The sequence below is a fragment of the Arachis hypogaea genome, chromosome 12 (assembly GCF_003086295.3).
Source record: "Arachis hypogaea cultivar Tifrunner chromosome 12, arahy.Tifrunner.gnm2.J5K5, whole genome shotgun sequence".
Lineage (NCBI taxonomy): Eukaryota > Viridiplantae > Streptophyta > Magnoliopsida > Fabales > Fabaceae > Arachis > Arachis hypogaea.
The window spans coordinates 2,610,348-2,631,145 of NC_092047.1; the positions used below are offsets into that span (position 1 = coordinate 2,610,348).

Here is a 20,798-nt window from a genome sequence, read left to right on the forward strand (position 1 = left end):
TATATCATTAACAGAGAAATTCAAGGTGTTAAGAACTTTCACTGACAAAATATGTGATGAAATTTCACTTTTATCAAACCAGTTAAAAATTGATCTTAACTCGTTAACTGGCTTTGTTGTAAATAATTAAATAAAAAAGTAACAAAATGTGTCAATGTGCAGCTTCTATATTTTTATCATGCAGACAGAGAGCTTCAGAAACAAAATAGATCAAAATATGTAAATTGAAATGAATAGCGAAAGGCACAAAAGAATAAAACTAGTAATTTTTATACTGGTTTGATCTCAACTCTCCATCAAGAGGTGAGATTTTTCCCTAAAGTATTCTTACAAGTGGATGATGAAGCCCAGTAGGCTGTGCACTCCTTCTCTCAAAAAATGAAGCTGCAACTGCAATAAATTCACTACATATGTGCATTGTTTTGAGGGCAGTTGCAAGTTGTGTTGATGTTTATCTTTCAATTTTCCCTCTCCTTTTCTGCTATCATTTCTTTTTTCTGAATAGCATGTTGGATACTGATATATCTCTGTATATAAACAAGACAAGGAAGAAATTTTTATCCTAAAAGAACCTTTTTCTTAGTATTAGAAATAGCTTATTATAGACATCTACAACATAGCAATTACTTGATCCTTTTATTTTGAAAATTTTCTTAAACACCTCATGCAGATTCCTTTTACTATCCTGCATGAATCTTCAACACAGCTACTGATTACGTAATCAAAAAGCTATCATCCAATTTTGATGTTCTCAAATGCTAGATACACAAAAAACAAAAATATTTAAATTTATGTATATATTTAAATTTTGATATTCTTAAATTATTTTGCATGTTTTGACTGAAACTGGCATTCAAGATCATTTCAAAACTGCAATTCTCTCAGGACAATTGCTGCTTGATCTTCAAAGTATCTCCTGAAGCACATATTATATATATATATATATATATATATATATATATATATATATATATATACACATTTCAAGAATAAGTGTTTGTCATAATTTCATCACAATAACCACAGACATATTTATGTGAAAACCTCATGAACACAATGTTGGATTATTAGTTTGATTTTAGAGTTAGCAGTTGAAAAGAAATGACACCCAAAAACAGGAAGTCAAAGCAGAACTAGAGCAATTATAAAGAAACTAAAGTGATTGATGGTTATAATACTACAAGTTATAAAAGAAAATTTTTTCCATACACATAATACAGTGAATTTACATAAAAATAACCCTGTATATTTGTAGCTATCCTCTTCAATTTAGTCCAAAAAGATCAAATATTCTATGACAATGCTTTTTCTTGAATCATTTGAATCCCATTGCAGGTTAATATATGTACAAACTGCACATACCAAGATAAAGATCAATGAGTGAAGTTGATAGGAATGAAATTGCTGCTGATGGCATCACCAGAACTTCACCTTCTAATGACTATTTCAGGTACAGGATTGTCATCTTTAAATGTGGAAAGCATATTCTTGAATCACGTCTGCATTATCTACATACCTTCATCACCTTGTGAATTTGTCTGATGATGTATCCAAATCCAGAAAGGAAGAAATAGTTATTATTATAGAATGTTTTCTCTTAGTACTAGAAATAGTTTATTATAGGCATCTAATACTATTCATTTATGTAATGATTCAAACTGTGGTTTAAAATAAAAATGACTATATAACAATAACTTGATCCTTCTATTTTGAAAGCTTATATAGCTCATGCATGCTGATTCCTTTTATTATTCCTATATGAATCTTGCAGCACAACAACTGACTCTGATCATAAAGAATTGACAAAGACAGGAACACCATTTTATAACTCTTTTCTTTCCCCAAATTAAGCTATTATTTTGTTTTTCCTCTGTGCAAAACAGCAAAAATAAAACTATAGAGAGGGATAGAGAAACATACCAACAAAATCAGAAGCTTTTCACTAAGAAGTGCTACTCCAACTTTCTCCATCATGTCTTCCTTTCTATCTTGTTCATTCTAGTGTAGATACTAACATGAAGCCAAACTCAGTCACCACAGCTTTTGGTAACTATTTTATTAGACTCACTTCTTCAAAAGTCATCTAAATGCATGAATCTAATTGGATGACCATGTAAATCAAACTCTTTGTTTAATACATCTAAAAATATTCTTAAATGTTGGATACACAAATAAGATATTCACTGTCTTTCAATTTTTGTTTCATGTTAATTCTTATCTTCTTTTTAAAGGTGATTTTATTGAAAAATATGAAGGTTAATAAGTATTACAGATAGCAAGAGCCAATGACTTTGTGAGAGAAACAAAAGATATTTCTTGAACTACAACTGCAAGCTGAGATCTTCCCTAATAAATGAAAGAAAAGAATGCATATTTTCCAGTTGGCATATGAGTTCAACTAGTTAATGTTGTCTAAAGAAAGAGAATATTTTTCAATTGAAGATCCCTCATTTGTTGCTCGCAAAATCCCACAACAAGTGATTTCAAGTTATGCGGCAAACCACCCTCTGCCAACCTGCAAATGTTTTAATAAGTATGAGTTTTAATAAGTATGACTTGAAAAATATGAGTGTTAATAAGTATGACTTGTGTATGTGTGAATTTAATTGTGGTAGCATGTGTGAATCATGAAGATTAGAGAATTACCTGCTCAGAAATCCCTGTTTAGAAGACTTTAATGTCAGGGATGTGGGAAATTTTGGGCCAGATTAGTTGATGCTTGTTCTTGCAGTGTTCTCCCAGCAAAGGACACTTTTGAATTCTCAGTAGCAAGAGAGAGGGAGGCAGCTTTTCTCCTTCCATATTCTCCAGCTTGTTGCACAATGAAATGTGTAGTTGTTGAAGGGAGGGGAGGCGGAGAAGCTCGTTGCACTCCAATGTCTCCAGATTCTTAAAGTTGTAGAGACGCAGAGTGGTAAGGGAGGGAAGGTGAGGCAGCGAACCCACCTCTGGGTATGACTTTATATTCTTACACCAATAACCACTAATAATAAGACGAGTGAGGGCGTGCAAGTTGGCCATCCATGATAGATCCCTCATTTGTTGCTCGCCAATTTCCACATGAAGCTCTTTCAAGTTAGGCGGCAAACCACCCTCTGGCAACCTGCAAATGTTTGGGCAACCATACATGTGGAGAGAGTGTAAAGTTGGGAGTAGACTCTTCATGTCACGTGGTAATGCCTCCAACTTCTCGCAGAAGCTGACTTCAAGATGAGTCAAGTTGGGTGCAGCCAGTCCTTCTCCTGCAAATGACACTAATTTGAAGCAGTAAGTAATGGATAGACGTTGAAGAGCAGCGTGTGGTGCCTCTGACATTGACACTGATTCCAGATTCCTACAATTATGTATATTGAGATTCTTGAGATTGGGAAAGACATCCAACGACAAGGAGGTCAGTGAATGACAGCTGGAATGTATTAGTAGCTCTACCAAATCATACTTGTGCTGCGGGAATTCCACTTTGCTGCACTCCGTGATTGTGAGCTTTTGCAAAGATTTGGGTAGTAAAGGCCAGAACACAGCAAACGAACACCCGAAGATTTCTATTTCTTGGAGGGAGGGTAGATGCTTAATGCTGATCATTTCGTTAATTACAGACTCCACCACAGATTCACATCTCCTAATTGATAATGTATCCCCATTAAGTGACATACCAGGAAACAATCCTTCTCGAAATTCGCTTATAACTAACTTGCGAACTTTCAAAGCATCCATTGAAGAAGAAACGATTCTCATCAATACCTGATGAAGCATATCTCCCTTTAACATTCGACAATCTCTTATTTGAAGACTCTTAAGCTGAGGAAAAGCTTTTGAGTCAGGTAAGTGCCACTCCTCCCAACATGTCATGTTATCAAATTTCAAACTCTCCAACAAGGGAAAAGGAGGAGCAATATGCAAAGAAGGATTGTCTTCATTCTTGTAAAACTCAATTCCAATGCTGCTGAGCTGACCGAAATCTTGAATGTACAGGTCCTTAAGAGATGGCAACTGTCCAAGTGAAGGCAGCATGCAGCAATTGTTGCAAGACACTAGAGATACACTTGTCATATTGTTGTATGAACAGTTCCCCAACCAATCTGGAAATACTGTACCCTTATATCCCTTGATGATCAACTCTTTCAAGCTGTTGTGAGGTTGCAAGTTGTCAAGTATATCTCTTTCAGCTTTGGTGTTCGGAACCATATCATCACCTGAAGACCACTCCAAGTATAATTCGTTCATCAGATTCTTGTTTGTCATCCTTGCATTCTCTGCTTCTTTCACATCAACAATATTCTCCAACTTCTTAAGCTCAAGTGATCCATGAAGATTTGAGAGCCCTCCTAATTCCTTGATTCCATTATCTTCATGCTTCCCCACCACAAAGAAACTTAAGGTATGCAAATGTTTCATTTTGCTTATTCCTCCAGGCATTTCTTCCAAACAAGTTTTCCTAAGATCAAGATGCCGTAAATTCACAAGATTGTGCATGTTAATGGGCAACATGGTCAACTTAGAACATCCGTACAATATTAAAGTTTGTAGATTATACAAGTTGCACAATGATTCTGGCAACCTGTTAATGTCAGTCCAAGAGAGATTCAAATACCGTAGATGAATCGATTCACCTATTGAATCAGGTAATACATCAAGTTTATGAAAGGATAAAACTCTCAAGCATATAAACTTAGATGCTACACTTTCCATGCTGAACAAATCATCGATATACAAGGATGTCCTCAAAGATTCCAACTTTGCATTGGAGTTAAAGACTTTTGAGATTGGATGATGTAACCTTTCAGGTGGGAAATATGACAAATGGCGAGTGAGAACCTTCATTTCTTCTTGTTCACCAAGCTCTTCTATTCTACAATAGAAATCTCCAGCAAGGAATATTGCCAAGTCATGCAAGAGATCATGCATCACAAAATACTCCTTATTGTCCTGAAGCTTTTTAAAGAATAACCTTGAAACTAATTCTTCAAAACATTTGCAACCAACATCTTCCAAGCTCTCTCCTCTCTTTGGTAGTCTTAAAAGATCTTCGGCCATCCACAACAAAATTAGTTCATCTTTCTCAAAGGGATAATCTTTGGGAAACAATGAACAATAAACAAAGCAACGCTTTAAATATGAAGGAAGTTGATGATAACTTACTAACAACGCTGGAATAATCTTACTGTCATTTATAGAAAATCCCCAAATGTCACTCCTTGAGATTTTTTCCCATTCCTCAGCAACATGCCTTCTGCACAAGCAACCAAGGGTTTCGGCTGCTAATGGCAAACCATCACACTTCCTAGCAATGCTTGTGCCTATTCCTTCTAGTGTCGGGTTCCCATTTGATTCTGGAAAAGAAGCATTGGCTGCAAACACTGACCAACAGTAGTCTTCTGATAATGGAATGAGACAGTGAGGGTGATAATTTGTTTGAACAACTGAACCAGCATCTTCCTTGCGTGTTGTCAGAAGAATAGTACTTCCCTTAACCCCATAGTGAAAAGGGGCTAGAAAACCCTTCCATTGATGATGATCATTACTCCAAACATCATCCAAAACAATAAAGAACTTCTTTTCAGACAATCCTTTCTTCAAAGCGTCTTGAATTGAATTGAAGCTATCAAGATCCTGAGTATTTGTAGAGATCTCCTTTACTATATTCCTTGTAGTCTCAACAATATTGAAGTTTTCCGAAACGCAAACCCATGCTTTCTGATCAAATCCCTCCATCAACTCTGCATTATTGTACATCCATTGAGCCAAAGTAGTTTTACCAACACCACCCATGCCAACAATAGAGATCACAGAGAGGTGATGCTCATTGTTGTCATTCAGCATCTTGATTAAGGCCTTTTTGTCATCCCCCCTGCCATACACCTTCCCTTTTTCAAGAGAAGTGGATGGAGTTTTCCATGAGAAGGTAGCAGTGGAAATCTTTTCAAGCCCAAGCTTTCCTTTGCGGTTCTCAAGATCTTCTATCCTTCTAACCACCCTTTCTATCTCGTTCACCATCTTCCTGTCTTCAGAATTCAAGAAGCTAGGCAAGAAATTGCGTACCCCCTTTTGAGTTGCAGCTTTGGTGCAGATGCGGTCCAGCAAGTCATCGGCAGTGTAAAGAGCATCTCGGAGACAGTTGAGCCAGTCCTTCACATCATGGTTATCAAGTTGCTTGAGCTCTGCATCATCAACAAGAGCTCCAGCATCTGTCAGAGCATTCTTCAGTCTCTCAACCAAGTCAGGGCTAAGCTTCTTGCCCACAACCAAGTTGACAGCATCAGCAGAAATGAGCCTGTCCAGGACAACATTAATGAAGCCAGACAGAAAAGCTCCACCAAGAACTCCAGCCATGATCTCAAACAATAGCAAAGTGATCAAACTTTCAGAAGAGGTAAGAGAACAATGTTTACAAGGTACTGAACTGAGGGACTACTGAATCAAGAATATCCCAAGATGTCCATGATTTCACGTGGTATCGGTCTCCGAGGTAAATTAAAATAATTCTAAGAAGTGGAGTTGCTAGCTGGCTTTTCACTAACTCTTCATTATTTAATTTTTCATTGAAGGATGAGACAAATTATGCAAATAGCAAAGCCAACGGACACTAGTCTTTGTGAAAAATAGTTAATTACATAAAAACTAGGAACTTCATGTGACTGCACATGTATGTATGTAAGTACCATGGTGATATATTATGTTGTGAGGTTATTAATAGTGGGGTTAAAATGTTGGCTTGGAACTAATAATTTTCTATCTTCAAGTTTACTTCTTAAAAGAATAAAAATAATGAAGATTGTAAGTCATATATTGTTGAATTTATTACACTTAGTTTGTTTGGAACTAATTAGTTTTGTATTTTTTAATTTTCTACAGAAATGCAAGGTGAGGAAGGTTTCAATTGTTGCGCGAATTAGAGCATGTACATACTCTATAGATGAAGCAGAATTAGGGGCCAACGAATCATGATGATTATTTCATTATTGAATTGATGGATGTAGATATTATGTTCTACTCATAATTCTTATTTGTGTGTTAAACTAAGATTACTTTCCAGAAAAGTTGTATATACATATGGAAAACAAAAGACATAAGAAATCAAGCTTAACATAACGCAAAAAACTGAAGTGAAGAAAATAGTAAGTTTTCTTCTTTTCAGCTTCTTTGTTTTCCCCATTCAGCTGAATTAATTATGTTGTCACATGTCAAGAGTTTTGTAATGTACTGCATTATTTTGTTACTCTCTTTTAATTAATTATATCACATATGGTAGCTATTTGCTGATCTTGTGTATCTCTAACAAGTATACACCTCTCTTTTGGGTCTCTCGTGTATATTTTTCTGTTTTGTTGACAAGATTCTCTTTTCAACAACTTATTAGTAGTCTATATGCAGAACAACATAGAGAATTTGCTTAGGAGAAATAACTATAGAGCCAACCAAGCAGGGTTAGAGTTATCTTTCCCCCGTTTTTTGTTTTGGGAAATTATGTGATTACAAAAAGTATACAAGGACGTTTCAATTATGAAGATGAATATTTAACTTTTATAGAAAAGGATCTCTTTTTGGATGATAAAATAAATAAAAAATTGAAAATGAGTTTCTGGACAAAAGAAATCCTGGTCTAATTTTCATGATGAAGTCCCTTATCTTATACCATATAATTTCAACAAAGTTTATCTTGCAAGTATTTCAAGACTAGTTAAAATAAAAAAAGCAAACGAGGAAAGAAAAGATAATGCATCACAGTGAAACTAATGTTTAATTGCAGAGGAATATAAGTTCTTTATATATATAGTCTTAAGAGTTTTCATTGAGAACGTATGTGATGAAATTTTACTTTTCTCAAAACACAATTTCACTCAAACAGCACCACCAACAAGATCAACAGGATGCACTCTTTCTCTCAGAAAATGAAGCTACAACTTCAATACATTCACTATATATATGTTTAGCTTTCAAGCTTCCCTCTCCTTTTCTGAAACTGATATCATTTCTGTTTTCAGAATATTTGACCTTCTCTGCTCAAGTGACAGCAAGGGCATTCCATTGTTTCTGTATTGCTGCGTAGTCCTCAATGTATCTAATGCAGAGCTCAGAGGCTTTCTCCTGAAACACTAATAAACATACACAAATAACAGCATTTCAAGATCAGTTATCATTCTATAGTCTCAGTCCTTTTTTATTTTCTACACCTTTTTTGAGAATGCATAGTACTGCAGTTATGTTGGATCATTGTTTTGATTTTAGAGTCAGCAGTGAAAGGATATTTAACAAACCCAAATGCCACCAAAAAGTTAAATTGCAAAGAGGAAGTTAAATGCAGTTAGATAGAAAAATAAAGTGATCACAAGCATAATCTAATTCCCATAATACTACAACTTAGAAAAGATTTTCAATGTAGACATTTCAGTGCAGAATCTTATGTAGCTTAATATATGTAAAACTGCACATACCAGGATAAAGACCACTGGTTAAATTCATGGTATGCCTATTTTTTAGTTTATTTGAAAATAAAAAAGATAGATACTCACCAATAAGTGAAGTTGATAGAATTGAAATTGTTGTCTGATGGCATCATCACAACTTGATCTTCTAATGACATTAGCTGTATCAAGATCACCTTGGGAAAACTGTTTGATAACGTATCCAAAAGAAATTCTACAACGCATTAGATGAGTGTATAATAATATGAATAACTCTTCATCTATTCAACTTAAGAGTTACAAATCGAGCAAGCAGTTCAAGGCATAAATCCCAACTTACTCTTCTAATTCTTGCTGATAAGTATAGATATGATACAATATGTTACCAAAATTCAGATAACATGCTGGCCACTGATATATGTCTGTATACAAACAAAACAAGGAAGAAATAGTTACTGTTGAAGAGCCCCTAGTCATAGTATTAGAAATAGCTTATTATAATCATCTCCTACTATTAATTTTATCTAATGATTGAATTTACGGTTAAGGACGATTATACAGCAAAATTTTAACCTTTTATTTTTAAAGCTTATACACCTCATGCTGATTCCTTTTACCATGAATCTTCTAACACAATAGGCAACTTTTTGATGAAAAAAAAAGGGTTGAAAACAAGTACGTTTTTAATCTTGGAAACCAGTTTAATAGCCCTATTTAATTTGCTATGCACAATGAATTAGGTTAAGCATAAACATAGAGATTTGCAACTACAAAAACATCATTTTTATAACCGTTTTCTTTCTATAAATCAAGCTATCATTTTTTCCCCCTCTGTGCAAAACAGCATAATGGTGTTTCTAAAGAAAAGGAATTTATGCATGTATGAACTTAAATGTGATACCATGATAAACATGAAGATTAGAGAATTACCTGCTCAGAAATCTCTGTTCAGACAATTTGTAGGAAATCGACTTGAATAGTGGGGATGTGGGAAATTTTGGGCCAAATTTGTTCATGCTTCTGCTTGCAACGTTGTGCCAGCAAACGACAGCCTTCAATTTCAAGTCTTAACAGAGAGGAAGGTAGTTTTTCTCCTGCTATATTCTCCAGCTTTCTACAGCATTTAATGCGTAATCGTTGGAGGGAGGTGAGGCAGAGAAGCTGGTTGCACTCCAATGTCTCCAGATTAACAAACCACAGGATCTCCAAAGTGATAAGAGAGGGGAGGTGAGGCAGTGAATCCACCTCTGGGTATGACTTTATTATGCTCTCACACTCAAAAGCATCAATAGTGAGATGAGTGAGGCTGTCCAAGTTGCCTATCCATGATAGACCCCTTAGATGCTTGCAACCTTTGACATGAAGTTCTTTCAGTTTAGCTGGCAAACCACCCTCTGGAAACCTACAAATATCCTGGCAATTTTGCATTTCAAGGGACTCCAAATTTGGGAGAAGAGTACTCATGTCACTTGGCAATGCCTTCAACTCTGAGCACCTTTCAACATGGAGACGAGTCAAGTTGGGTGCAGCCAGTCCTTCTCCCGGAAATGACACAAATTTGGGGCAGCCAATGATGCTGAGATATTGAAGAGCAGGGTGTGGTGGCTGTGATAATGAAACTGATTCCACATTCTCACACCAATGTATTTCGAGATTCTTGAGATTGGGAAAGGCATCCAATGACAACGAGGTCAGTGAATCGCAGCTGGAATATATTTGTAGCTCTATCAAATCATATTTCTGCTGCTGTTGCTCCGGGAACTCCAGATATCTAGAACCTGTGATTTTCAGCTTTTGCAAAGACTTGGGGAAACAATCACTCAAAAAAGACATATCACACGAACATGATATGATTTCTATTTCTTGGAGGCAGCTTAGATGCTTGATACTAAATGTCTTACATTCATACAGCCAAATTGATAAAGTATCCCCATAAAGTGACATCTCTTGAGGCCATGAATCATAAAATTCCGCTATTTTCAATTTGCGAACTTTGCAAACATACGACCAAGAAGAAAGGATTCTCAAGAATACCTGATTAAGCATATATCCGTTTAACATTTCACAATCTCTTATTTCAAGCTTCCTGAGTTGAGGAAACGTTTCCGAGTCAGGTAAGTGCCACACCTCCCAACATGGCAAATTCGTAAATTCCAATGTCTCGAGTGAGGGAAAAGATGCAATACATGAAGAATGATGATGGCCTTCATTCTTGTAAAAACTCCATGCCAATAATCTTCAGCTGATCAAAACTTTGAATGCAGAGGGACTTAAGAGATGGCAGCTGTCCAAGCGAAGGCAGCATGTGGCAATTCTTGCAAGACTTTAGAGATACACTTGTCATATTTTTGTATGAACAGTATCCCAACCAATCTGAAAATATTGTACCCTTGTATCCCTTGATTTTCAACTCCTTCAAGCCATTGTGCGGTTCCATGCTGTCCAGTATTTCTCTTTCTCTTTTTGGGTTTGAAACTTTATCATCACCTGAAGACCATTTCAAGCATAATTTGTCAATGTGCTTCTTATCTATTATCCTTGCACTCCTTGCTTCTCTGACATTAACAACATTCTCCATTTTCTTAATCTCAAATGACCCATGAAGATTTGAGAGTCCTCCTAATTCCTGGATTCCATTATCTTCATGCTTGCCCACCACAAAGGAATGTAGAGTATGCAAGTGTTTCAGTTTGCTTATTCCTCCAGGCATTTCTTCCAATGAAGTTTTCCTAAGATCAAGATGCCGTAAATTCACAAGATTGTGCATGCTAATGGGCAACATGGTCAACTTAGAACATCCGTACAATATTAATGTTTGTAGATTATACAAGTTGCACAATGATTCTGGCAACCTGTTAATGTCAGTCCAAGAGAGATTCAAATACCGTAGATGAATCGATTCACCTATTGATTCAGGTAATACATCAAGTTTATGAAAGGATAAAACTCTCAAGCATATAAACCTAGATGCTACACTTTCCATGCTGAACAAATCATCGATATACAACGATGTCCTCAAAGATTCCAACTTCGCATTGGAGTTAAAGACTTTTGAGATTGGACGATCTAACCTTCCAGGTGAGAAATATGACAAATGGCGAGTGAAAACCTTCTTTTCTTCTTGTTCACCAAGTTCTTCTATTCTCCAATAGAAATCTCCAGCAAGGAATATTGCCAAGTCATGCAAGAGATCATGCATCACAAAATACTCATCATTGTCTTGAAGCTTTTTAAAGAATAACCTTGAAACTAATTCTTCAAAACACTTGCAACCAACCTCTTCCAAGCTCTCTCCTCTCTTTGGTAGTCTTAAAAGATCTTCGGCCATCCACAACAAAATTAGTTCATCTTTCTCAAAGTGATAATCTTTGGGAAACAATGAACAATAAACAAAGCAACGCTTTAAATATGAAGGAAGTTGATGATAACTTACTAACAATGCTGGAATAATCTTACTGTCATTTATAGAAAATCCCCAAATGTCACTCCTTGATATTTTTTCCCATTCCTCAGCAACATGCCTTCTGCACAAGCAACCAAGGGTTTCGGCTGCTAATGGCAAACCATCACACTTCCTAGCAATGCTTCTGCCTATTCCTTCTAGTGTCGGGCTCCCATTTGATTCTGGAAAAGAAGCATTGGCTGCAAACACTGACCAACAGTAGTCTTCTGATAATGGAATGAGATAGTGAGGGTGATAATTTGTTTGGACAACTGAACCGACATCTTCCTTGCGAGTAGTTAGAAGAATAGTACTTCCCTTAACCCCATATTGAAAAGGGGCTAGAAAATCCTTCCATTGATGATGATCATTACTCCAAACATCATCCAAAACAATAAAGAACTTCTTTTCGGACAATCCTTTCTTCAAAGCATGTTGAATTGAATTGAAGCTATCAAGATCCTGAGTATTTGTAGAGATCTCCCTTACTATATTCTTTGTAGTCTCAACAATATTGAAGTTTTCTGAAACACAAACCCATGCTTTCCTATCAAATCCATCCATCAACTCTGCATTATTATACATCCATTGAGCCAAAGTAGTTTTACCAACACCACCCATGCCAACAATAGAGATCACAGACAGGTGATGCTCACTGTTGTCATTCAGCATCTTGATTAAGGCCTTCTGGTCATCCTCCCTGCCATACACATTCCCTCTTACAAGAGAAGTGGATGCAGTTTTCCAGGAGAAGCTAGCAGTGGAAATCTTTTCAAGCCCAAGCTTTCCTTTGCGTTTCTCAAGATCTTCTATCCTTCTAACCACCCTTTTTATTTTATTCACCATCTTCCTGTCTTCAGAATTGAAGATTCTACCCAAAAGAGTGACCTTTTTGGTTGCAGCTTTGGTGTAGACGCAGTCCAGCATGTCATCAGCAGTGTAAAGAGCATCTCGGAGACAGTTGAGCCAATCCATTACATCATGGTTATCCAGTTGCTTGAGCTCTGCATCATCAACAAGAGCTCCAGCATCTGTCAGAGCATTCTTCAGCCTCTCAACCAAGTCAGAGCTAAGCTTCTTACCCACAACCAAGTTGACAGCATCAGCAGAAATGAGCCTGTCCAAGACAACATTAATGAAGCCAGACAGAAAAGCTCCACCAACAAGAACTCCAGCCATGATCTCAAACAATAGCAAAGTGTTCAAACTTTCAGAAGAGGTAAGAGAACAATGTTTACAAGGTACTGAACTGTGGGGCTACTGAATCAAGAATATCCCAAGATGTCCATGATTTCACGTGGTATCGGTCTCCGAGGTAAATTAAAATATTTCTAAGAAGTGGAGTTGCTAGCTGGCTTTTCACTAACTCTTCATTTTTTAACTTTTCATTGAAGGATGAGACAAATTATGCAAATAGCAAAAGTGGTGTTGTTTCAGTGTGGCCAACGGACACTAGTCTTTGTGAAAAATAGTTAATTACATAAAACTAGGAACTTCATGTGACTGCACATGTATGTATGTAAGTACCATGGTGATATATTATGTTGTGAGGTTATTAATAATGGGGTTAAAGTGTTGGCTTGGAACTAATAATTTTCTATCTTCAAGGTTACTTCTTAAAAGAATAAAAATAATGAAGATTGTAAATCGTATGTTGTTGAATTTAGTACACTTAGTCTGTTTGGAACTAATTTGTTATGTATTTTTTAATTTGCTGCAGAAATGCAAGGTGAGGAAGGATTCAACTGTTGCACGAATTAGAGCAGGTACATACTATATAGATAAAGCAGAATTATGGGCTAATGAATCATGAATTCATGATGATTATTTTATTATTGAATTGATGGATGTAGATATTATGTTCTACTCATAAAGTGATACATATCATGAAATGAAACTCTACATTGTTATACTTATTTGTGTGTTAAACTGAGATTACTTTCCATGGGAAGTTGTATATACATATTAAAAACAAAAGACATAAGAAATCATGCTCAACATAATGCAAAAACAGAAGTGAAGAAAATAGTCGTTTTTATTTTATTTTAATTTTTTTTCCAGCTGAGTTGATTATATTGTCTCTTGTCAAGAGTTCTGTGATGGACTAGGGATATTTTTGGTTTTTTTTTTTTGTCACTCTCTTTTAATTACATACGGTTGCTATTTGCTAGTTGCTATATATATCATTAACAGAGAAATTGAAGGTGTTAAGAACTTTCACGGTGTGAATATATATGATGAAATTTTACTTTTATCGAACCAGTTAAAAATTGATCTTAACTCATTAACTGGCTTTGTTGTAAATAATTAAATAAAGTAACAAAATGTGGCAATGTGCAGCTTCTATATTTTCACTATATAAAGTATTCTTACAAATGGATGATGAAGCCTTCAACATTGAGAGTTCAATCTCAGCTATCAGCACCAATTTCATTCAAACAACAGCACCAATAAGCCCAATAGGCTGTGAACTCCTTCTCTCAGAAAACGAAGCTGCAACTGCAATACATTTACTACATGCATGCATTGTTTTGAGTGCAGATGCAAGTTGCAACTGTCCACAAGATCTTATCAGTTGTTGATGTTTATCTTTCAAGTTTCCCTCTCCTTTTCTGCAACTGATATTGTTTCTGTTTTCAGAATGTCATGTTGGACACTGATATATCTCTGTATACAAACAAAACAAGGAAGAAATTATTATCCTAAAAACCATTTTTCTTAGTATTAGAAATAGCTTATTATAGGCATCTACTACTATTAAATTTTGCTTACGATTCAATCTATGGTTAAAAAAGATTACACAGCAATTACTTGATCCTTTTGTTTTGAAAAGTTTCTTATACACCTCATGCAGATTCCTTTTACTATCCTACATGAATCTTCCAACACAACTACTGATTATGTAATCAAAAAGCTATCATCCAATTTTGATATTCTCAAATGCTAGATACACAAAAAACAAAAAATATTTAAATTTATGTATATATGAATTGAATTGGGGTTACCATGGCAAACATGAAGATTAGTGAAATACCTGGTCAGAAATCTCTATTCAGAAAATGTGTTCTCCATCAACTTCAATGGTGTGTATATGTGAAAGTTTTGGCCAAACTTGTTGGTGCTTCATCTTGCAGCCTTCTGCCAACAAAGGACATCTTTCAACTTGAAGAAATAACAAAGAGGAAGGCAGCATTTCCCCTGCCATTTTCTGCAGCTCATGACATTCTTCAATTATTAATTGTTGGAGGGAGGCAAGGCGGAGAAGCTCGTTGCATTCTAACGTCTCCAGATTCTCAAACCAACTGATCTTTAGGGTGGTAAGGGAGGGAAGTTGAGGCAGGGAACCGGCCTCCGGGAATGACTTCAAGCTATCACAATCAAAACCAAGAATGGTAAAATGAGTGAGGGAGTCCAAATTTCCCATCCAAGATAGATCCTTCAGTTGTTCCTCACAAACTCCAATAGTAAGCTCTTTCAAGTTAGGTGGCAAACCACCTTCTGGCAACCTACAAATTCCTAGGCAATGTAGCATGTGGAGAGATTTTAGATTTGGAAGAAGAGTATTCATGTCATTCGGCAATGCCTCCAACTTGTTACAATCTGTGACTTCAAGATGAGTCAAGTTGGGTGCAGCTAGTCCTTCTCCCGGAAATGACACGAATTCGGGGCAGCTATAGATGGTGAGATGTTGAAGGGCAGTGTGTGGTGGCTGTGACAATGAAAGTGATTTCAGATTCTCACATTCTGATATCTTGAGAGTCTTGAGATTTGGAAAGGCATCCAATGAGAATGAGGTGAGTGAACTACAGCTACCTGCTTCTATGGATAGATCTACTAAATTGAAGTTCAGTTGATGCTGATCTCCGAATTCCAGTTCACCACAATTCTCAATTGTCAACTTTTGCAAAGATTCTGGTAAGTGATTTCCTTGAAAGGATACAGCAAACCAACATTGTATGATTCTTAGTTCTTGGAGGCAAGCTAGGTGGTTGATGTTCATTGCCTCAAATGCTGACTCCACCACTGACTTATATCCACTAATTATTAAAGTATCCCCTTCAAGAATCATCCGTTGACTGCTTCCAAAATGATCTTCACCTACAAGTAGCTTGCGAATTTTCGACACCTCTGACAATGAAAAAATGATCTGCAAGAATACCTGATTAAGCATATCTTCCTTTAGCATTGGACAATCTGTTATTTCAAGCTTCCTGAGTTGAGGAAAAGTTTCTGAGTTGGATAAGTGCCACACCTCCCAACTTGGCATATCAGAAAACTCCAAAGTCTCCAATGAGGGAAAAGGTGCAACATGCAAAGAATGATGATCATCTTCATTCTTGTAAAACTCCATGCCAATATTCTTCAGCTGATCAAAACCTCGAATTCTAAGGGACTTAAGAGATGGCAGCTGTCCAAGTGATGGCAGCATGCAACAATTGGTGCAGGACACTAGAGATACACGAGTCATATTGTTGTAGGAACGGTTCCCAACCCAATTTGGAAATGTTGTACCCTTGTATCCTGTTATTGTCAATGCTTTCAAGCCATTGTGTGGTTGCAAGCTGTGGAGTATATCTCTTTCTATTTGTGTGTTTGAAACCATATCATCACTTGAAGACCATTCCAACTGTAATTTGTCAATGTTCTTCTTATCTGTTATCCTTGCACTCCTTGCTTCTTTGACATCAGCAACATTCTCCAATTTCTTAATCTCAAATGATCCATGAAGATTTAAAAGCCCTCCTAATTCTTGGATTCCATTGTCTTCATGCTTGCCCACCACAAAGTTGCTTAAAATGTGCAACTTTTTCAATTTGCTCATTCTTCCTGGCATTTCTTTCAAAGAAGTTCTCTTAATATAGAGATGCTGCAAATTCACAAGCTTGTGCATGCTGTTGGGTAACATAGTCAAACTAAAACAGTCATCCAGCTTCAATGTTTGTAGATTATACAAATCACACAAGGAATCTGGTAGTGTCTTAATACTCGTCCTAGAGAGATCCAAGTAACGCAAATAGGTCAATTCACCTATTGAATCAGGCAATACATCAAGTTTTGTGAACCAGAGAAATGACAAAACTCTCAAATATTTGAGCTTGGATATTAGGATACATGTTACACAATTAATGTTGTCTGAACAAGTAAAGATCTCGATTGGCAAGAATGTTCTCAAAGATTCAACTTTACTGATTGAATCAAAATCATTTGAGATCAAATGACTCAAGCTTTCATAGGACAAATGACGAGTTTGTGGACACATATGCTCTGCATCACCAAGCTCTTTAAATCTACAATAGAAGTCTCCAGCAAGGAACAATGCTAAATCATGTAAGAGGTCATGCATCACAAAATTCTTGGAAGAATCCTTATGTTGTTTAAAAAATAATCTGGAAGCTAGTTCATCAAAACACTCGCAACCAACTTCTTCTAAACTCTCTCCTCTCTTTGGTGGCCTTAAAAGATCTTCTGCCATCCATAGCAAAATTAATTCAGCTTTATCAAAATAATAATCTTTCGGATACAATGAACAATGAACAAAGCAACGCTTCAAATGGGCAGGAAGGTGGAAGTAACTAATTAGCAATGCTGGAATAATTTTACTATTTTTCACAGAAAATTCCCAAATATCACTAATTAGTACATCTTCCCATTCCTTAACATTGTGCTTCGTCCGCAACATACGTCCAAGTGTTTCCACAGCTAATGGTAATCCCTTACACTTCTTGACAATCTTTCTTCCAATTTCTTCTAGTGTTGGACTCCCATTTGATTCTGGAAAACAAGCATTGTTTGCGAACACTGACCAACAACAATCTTCAGACAACTCACTAAGAACATAAGGGGGACAAGTTTGGACTACAGAGGCAACCTCTTTGACACGAGTTGTTACAAGAATTGTACTTCCCTTGTCCCCATAATGAAAAGGGGTCTTAAATTTCTTCCAGACATCACCATCATCACTCCAAACATCATCCAGAACAATAAAGAACTTCTTTGCAGATAATTTTTCCTTCAATTCAAGTTGAAGTGAGTTGAAATCATCAATACATGGAGCATTTTGGCCTATGAGATTCTTTGTAACTTGAGCAATATCAAAGTGTTCTGATATGCAAACCCATTCTTTGACTTGAAACCCCTCCATCAACTTGTCATTATTGTACAACCATTGTGCTAAAGTTGTTTTACCAACTCCACCTATGCCCACAATGGGAATCACAGACAACTGATGCTCACTGTTATCATTTATTATCTTGATTATTTCATCTTGCTCTTTTTCCCTGCCAAAGATATTACCTTCCACAAGAGATGTGGATGGAATTCTCCATGACAAGAAGTCCCTCTTGGTAGTCTTTTCAAGACCAAGGAAATCTTTCTGTTTTTCAAGAAAGTTTATCCTTCTAACCACATCTTCCATCTTATCTACTATCTCCCTATCTCGGTTGAGGAAGCTAATAGGCCAGAAAGAACGTACCTCCTTTCGAGTAGCCTCTTTGGTGAGGACAGAATCCAGCAAGTCATCAGCAACATAAACAGCATCCCTGAGACTGTTGAGCCAGTCCTTCACAGAAGGGTTGTCCAATTGCTTGTACTCAGCATCATCAACCAAAGCTTCAGCAGCATGCAGAGAAATCCTTAGTCTTTCAACTAAGTCAGGGCCAAGCTTCTTGCCAATGATCAAGTTGGCAGCCTCAGAGAAAGGAACCTGTCAAAGACAACATTAATGAAGCCAGAGAGAAAAGCTCCACCAACAAGTGCACCAGCCATGATATGATCTCAACAAGTGGTCAGAGATTTTCAGCTATGAACAACTGTGTGTTGGTCTATCAAAGCTTATAGTGAAGATGAAAAAGTAGTTCTCAACAATTTGATGGCAAAAAGAGAAAGAAGGCTGACATAATAAAAAGTTAGCCTCCTTGATTAGTGGAAGTGTCTTGCTGGCTCTGTACTAATTTTATGTGTTGTGGAAATTTTGTCTTTGATGTCAGATACATTATCATTATCATTATAGTTGTGGGTCATGGTAAAATAATAATGCTGATACTATCCTTCTTTCTAATTCTACTTTATTTGATGGATGCAACATAATTGCATCCTGTGGATAGTTCCAATTATTGTGTTATGTTATAATATATCTGCTTCCAATATTAGCATCTCCAATTTTCTGTTTCTATTTAACAGTAAATAATCTATTATAATATATTAAAAGAGAATCCAAAATAATGTTACAGTGAATAAATGATATATAGACTTTTATGTTTTCTATAAAAATTGGCATGTCATCTATAGCAATAACATAAAAAAATATATCTATTTTAGACCTACATTTATACTAGAGAATAGTATCTATATAATCAATCTAACATTATTTTCATAATTTCACATATTCAATTATCTAACTACAAAAGAAAAAAAAATGTTGATTCATTTTGATGGTCTAAATTTTAATATTGCATATCCTATTTTGGAGAATAAATTTTATTTTATAAAAATCTATCAATAATCTATCTATCTATCTATCTATCTATCTATCTATCTATCTATCATGCATGTATAAAAAGAAAATCCAAATAATGACATAACGAATATTTGACATATTAGATAATTTCTAATATTGTCACATACACATCAGAGTGAAATTCTCATTTTATAGTTTTTTCTATCATCATATTACTTTTTAATCTTCTTAGGTTGTGATTAGCTTTATCTTTTAATATTTTTTTACTTTTTATTTCTATATAAGTAATTCTATATCTTTAATAGTAATGTTATTTATTTTAATAAATATAAATTGATTAATAAAATTTAATTTATTCTCTTTTTTTATTTTCATTTATATTTATATTACTATATAAATCATGTAAGGTCCCACATTGGTTGAGGAGGGGAACGAAGTATGCCTTATAAGGGTGTGGATACCTCTCCCTAGCATGATGCGTTTTGACGAGCGAGTGTGGGGGGCTTTGGCTATCATCCCTATCCTCAAAGGCAAAACTATGAGACCTTATGTGCTAAAGCGCTCACGCTGTTTTTTATCTCTTCTCACATAATTCTATATCTTTTTAGTTTTTACTCTTTCTCCTCTATTATTACTAATGTTTTGTACAATTATTTAAAAAATTTGGTTAATGATCACGATTCTTTATTTTGATTTGTTAAATATTTTGTTCATTATATATTATGAACTCCTAAAATACTATCATGTATGAAATTCTTACAATATTTTTAAGTTTTTTTTTTTTGCTATTTTTTATTTAATTATGTTTATTAATTATATATTATCTTTGTCATTTATATATTACTTTTATTTTTAACAATTTATATTTTTTAATATTATTTAGTTATAATAATAATGTCAAAAAAGCATGATGTCATGATTCATGAATGTTATCGTCAATTATTGAAACATTATATTTATATATCCATTTATATCTAATAGTTTTATTCTTTCACAATAATATTTAAATTTACTAAACATATATATTAAGTGTTGAACTCCTTTAAATACTAAAATGTACAATGTGTTTACAATTTTATATAAATTTAATATTAATTTTTAAGATTTTTTTTTATTAAATAGTTTGTTATGTATAAAAATGAATTAATTTTAGAGTAAATGTCCTTTCCGGTCCCTAACCATTTGTTCGATGGACTTTCCACCTCCTAAGAAATTTAAACACCCAAATTGGTCCATATCTACTTTGATACATGTACGTTCCAGTCCCTATCTACTTTGAGTAAATGTCCTTTCCGGTTCCTAACCAGGTATTGGAATGTACATATCTCAAAGTAGATAGGAACCGATTTGGGTATTTAGATTTCTTAGAGGGTGAAAAGTCTATCGAACAAATAGTTAAGGACTGAAAATGGCATTTACTTTTATTTTAATTTATCGCAACGCGCAAATTTAAATCTAGGTATATTAGTTTTGAACGGCTTAGATCGAAGCAATATGA

At 35.3% G+C, this 20,798-nt stretch overlaps 3 protein-coding genes and 1 long non-coding RNA gene across 5 annotated transcripts; 1 reads left to right on the top strand and 3 right to left on the bottom strand.

The window, feature by feature from the left end:
* Positions 1–1,125: 1,125 nt before the first annotated feature.
* LOC112726323 (putative disease resistance RPP13-like protein 1) lies at positions 1,126–6,450 on the bottom strand. The gene is made up of 3 exons (XM_025775658.2): positions 2,647–6,450; positions 1,921–2,515; positions 1,126–1,538 (listed from the first exon to the last, which is right to left on the bottom strand). Exon 1 carries the CDS (start codon positions 6,328–6,330, stop codon positions 2,665–2,667), a length of 3,666 nt encoding a protein of 1,221 aa, XP_025631443.1. The 5' UTR covers positions 6,331–6,450; the 3' UTR covers positions 1,126–1,538; positions 1,921–2,515; positions 2,647–2,664.
* Positions 6,451–7,741: 1,291 nt separating this feature from the next.
* On the bottom strand, positions 7,742–14,191 carry LOC112726325 (putative disease resistance RPP13-like protein 1). Its single transcript, XM_029290469.2, has 4 exons — positions 9,333–14,191; positions 8,743–8,824; positions 8,511–8,609; positions 7,742–8,093 (listed from the first exon to the last, which is right to left on the bottom strand). Exon 1 carries the CDS (start codon positions 13,021–13,023, stop codon positions 10,609–10,611), a length of 2,415 nt encoding a protein of 804 aa, XP_029146302.1. The 5' UTR covers positions 13,024–14,191; the 3' UTR covers positions 7,742–8,093; positions 8,511–8,609; positions 8,743–8,824; positions 9,333–10,608.
* On the bottom strand, positions 12,828–18,862 carry LOC112726324 (putative disease resistance RPP13-like protein 1). Of its 2 annotated transcripts, XR_011868181.1 has the most exons (3): positions 14,879–18,862; positions 14,218–14,511; positions 12,828–12,961 (listed from the first exon to the last, which is right to left on the bottom strand). XR_011868181.1 is itself a non-coding variant. In XM_025775659.3 (2 exons), exon 1 carries the CDS (start codon positions 18,257–18,259, stop codon positions 14,897–14,899), a length of 3,363 nt encoding a protein of 1,120 aa, XP_025631444.1. In that variant the 5' UTR covers positions 18,260–18,862; the 3' UTR covers positions 14,074–14,511; positions 14,879–14,896. The 2 variants fall into 2 exon arrangements, 1 of the variants encoding a protein (XP_025631444.1); XM_025775659.3 differs by lacking the exon at positions 12,828–12,961 and having other exon boundaries at positions 14,074–14,511.
* On the top strand, positions 13,373–14,623 carry LOC114924853 (uncharacterized). Its single transcript, XR_003812513.2, has 3 exons — positions 13,373–13,452; positions 13,565–13,610; positions 14,185–14,623. It is a non-coding gene; the product is annotated as an uncharacterized lncRNA (long non-coding RNA).
* Positions 18,863–20,798: the final 1,936 nt, after the last annotated feature.

What these genes read in the sequence shown, in the direction of transcription:
- LOC112726325 (XM_029290469.2), bottom strand. Translation starts at nt 13,023, where the DNA reads ATGGCTGGAGTTCTTGTTGGTGGAGCTTTTCTGTCTGGCTTCATTAAT.
- LOC112726324 (XM_025775659.3), bottom strand. Translation starts at nt 18,259, where the DNA reads ATGGAAGATGTGGTTAGAAGGATAAACTTTCTTGAAAAACAGAAAGAT.
- LOC112726323 (XM_025775658.2), bottom strand. Translation starts at nt 6,330, where the DNA reads ATGGCTGGAGTTCTTGGTGGAGCTTTTCTGTCTGGCTTCATTAATGTT.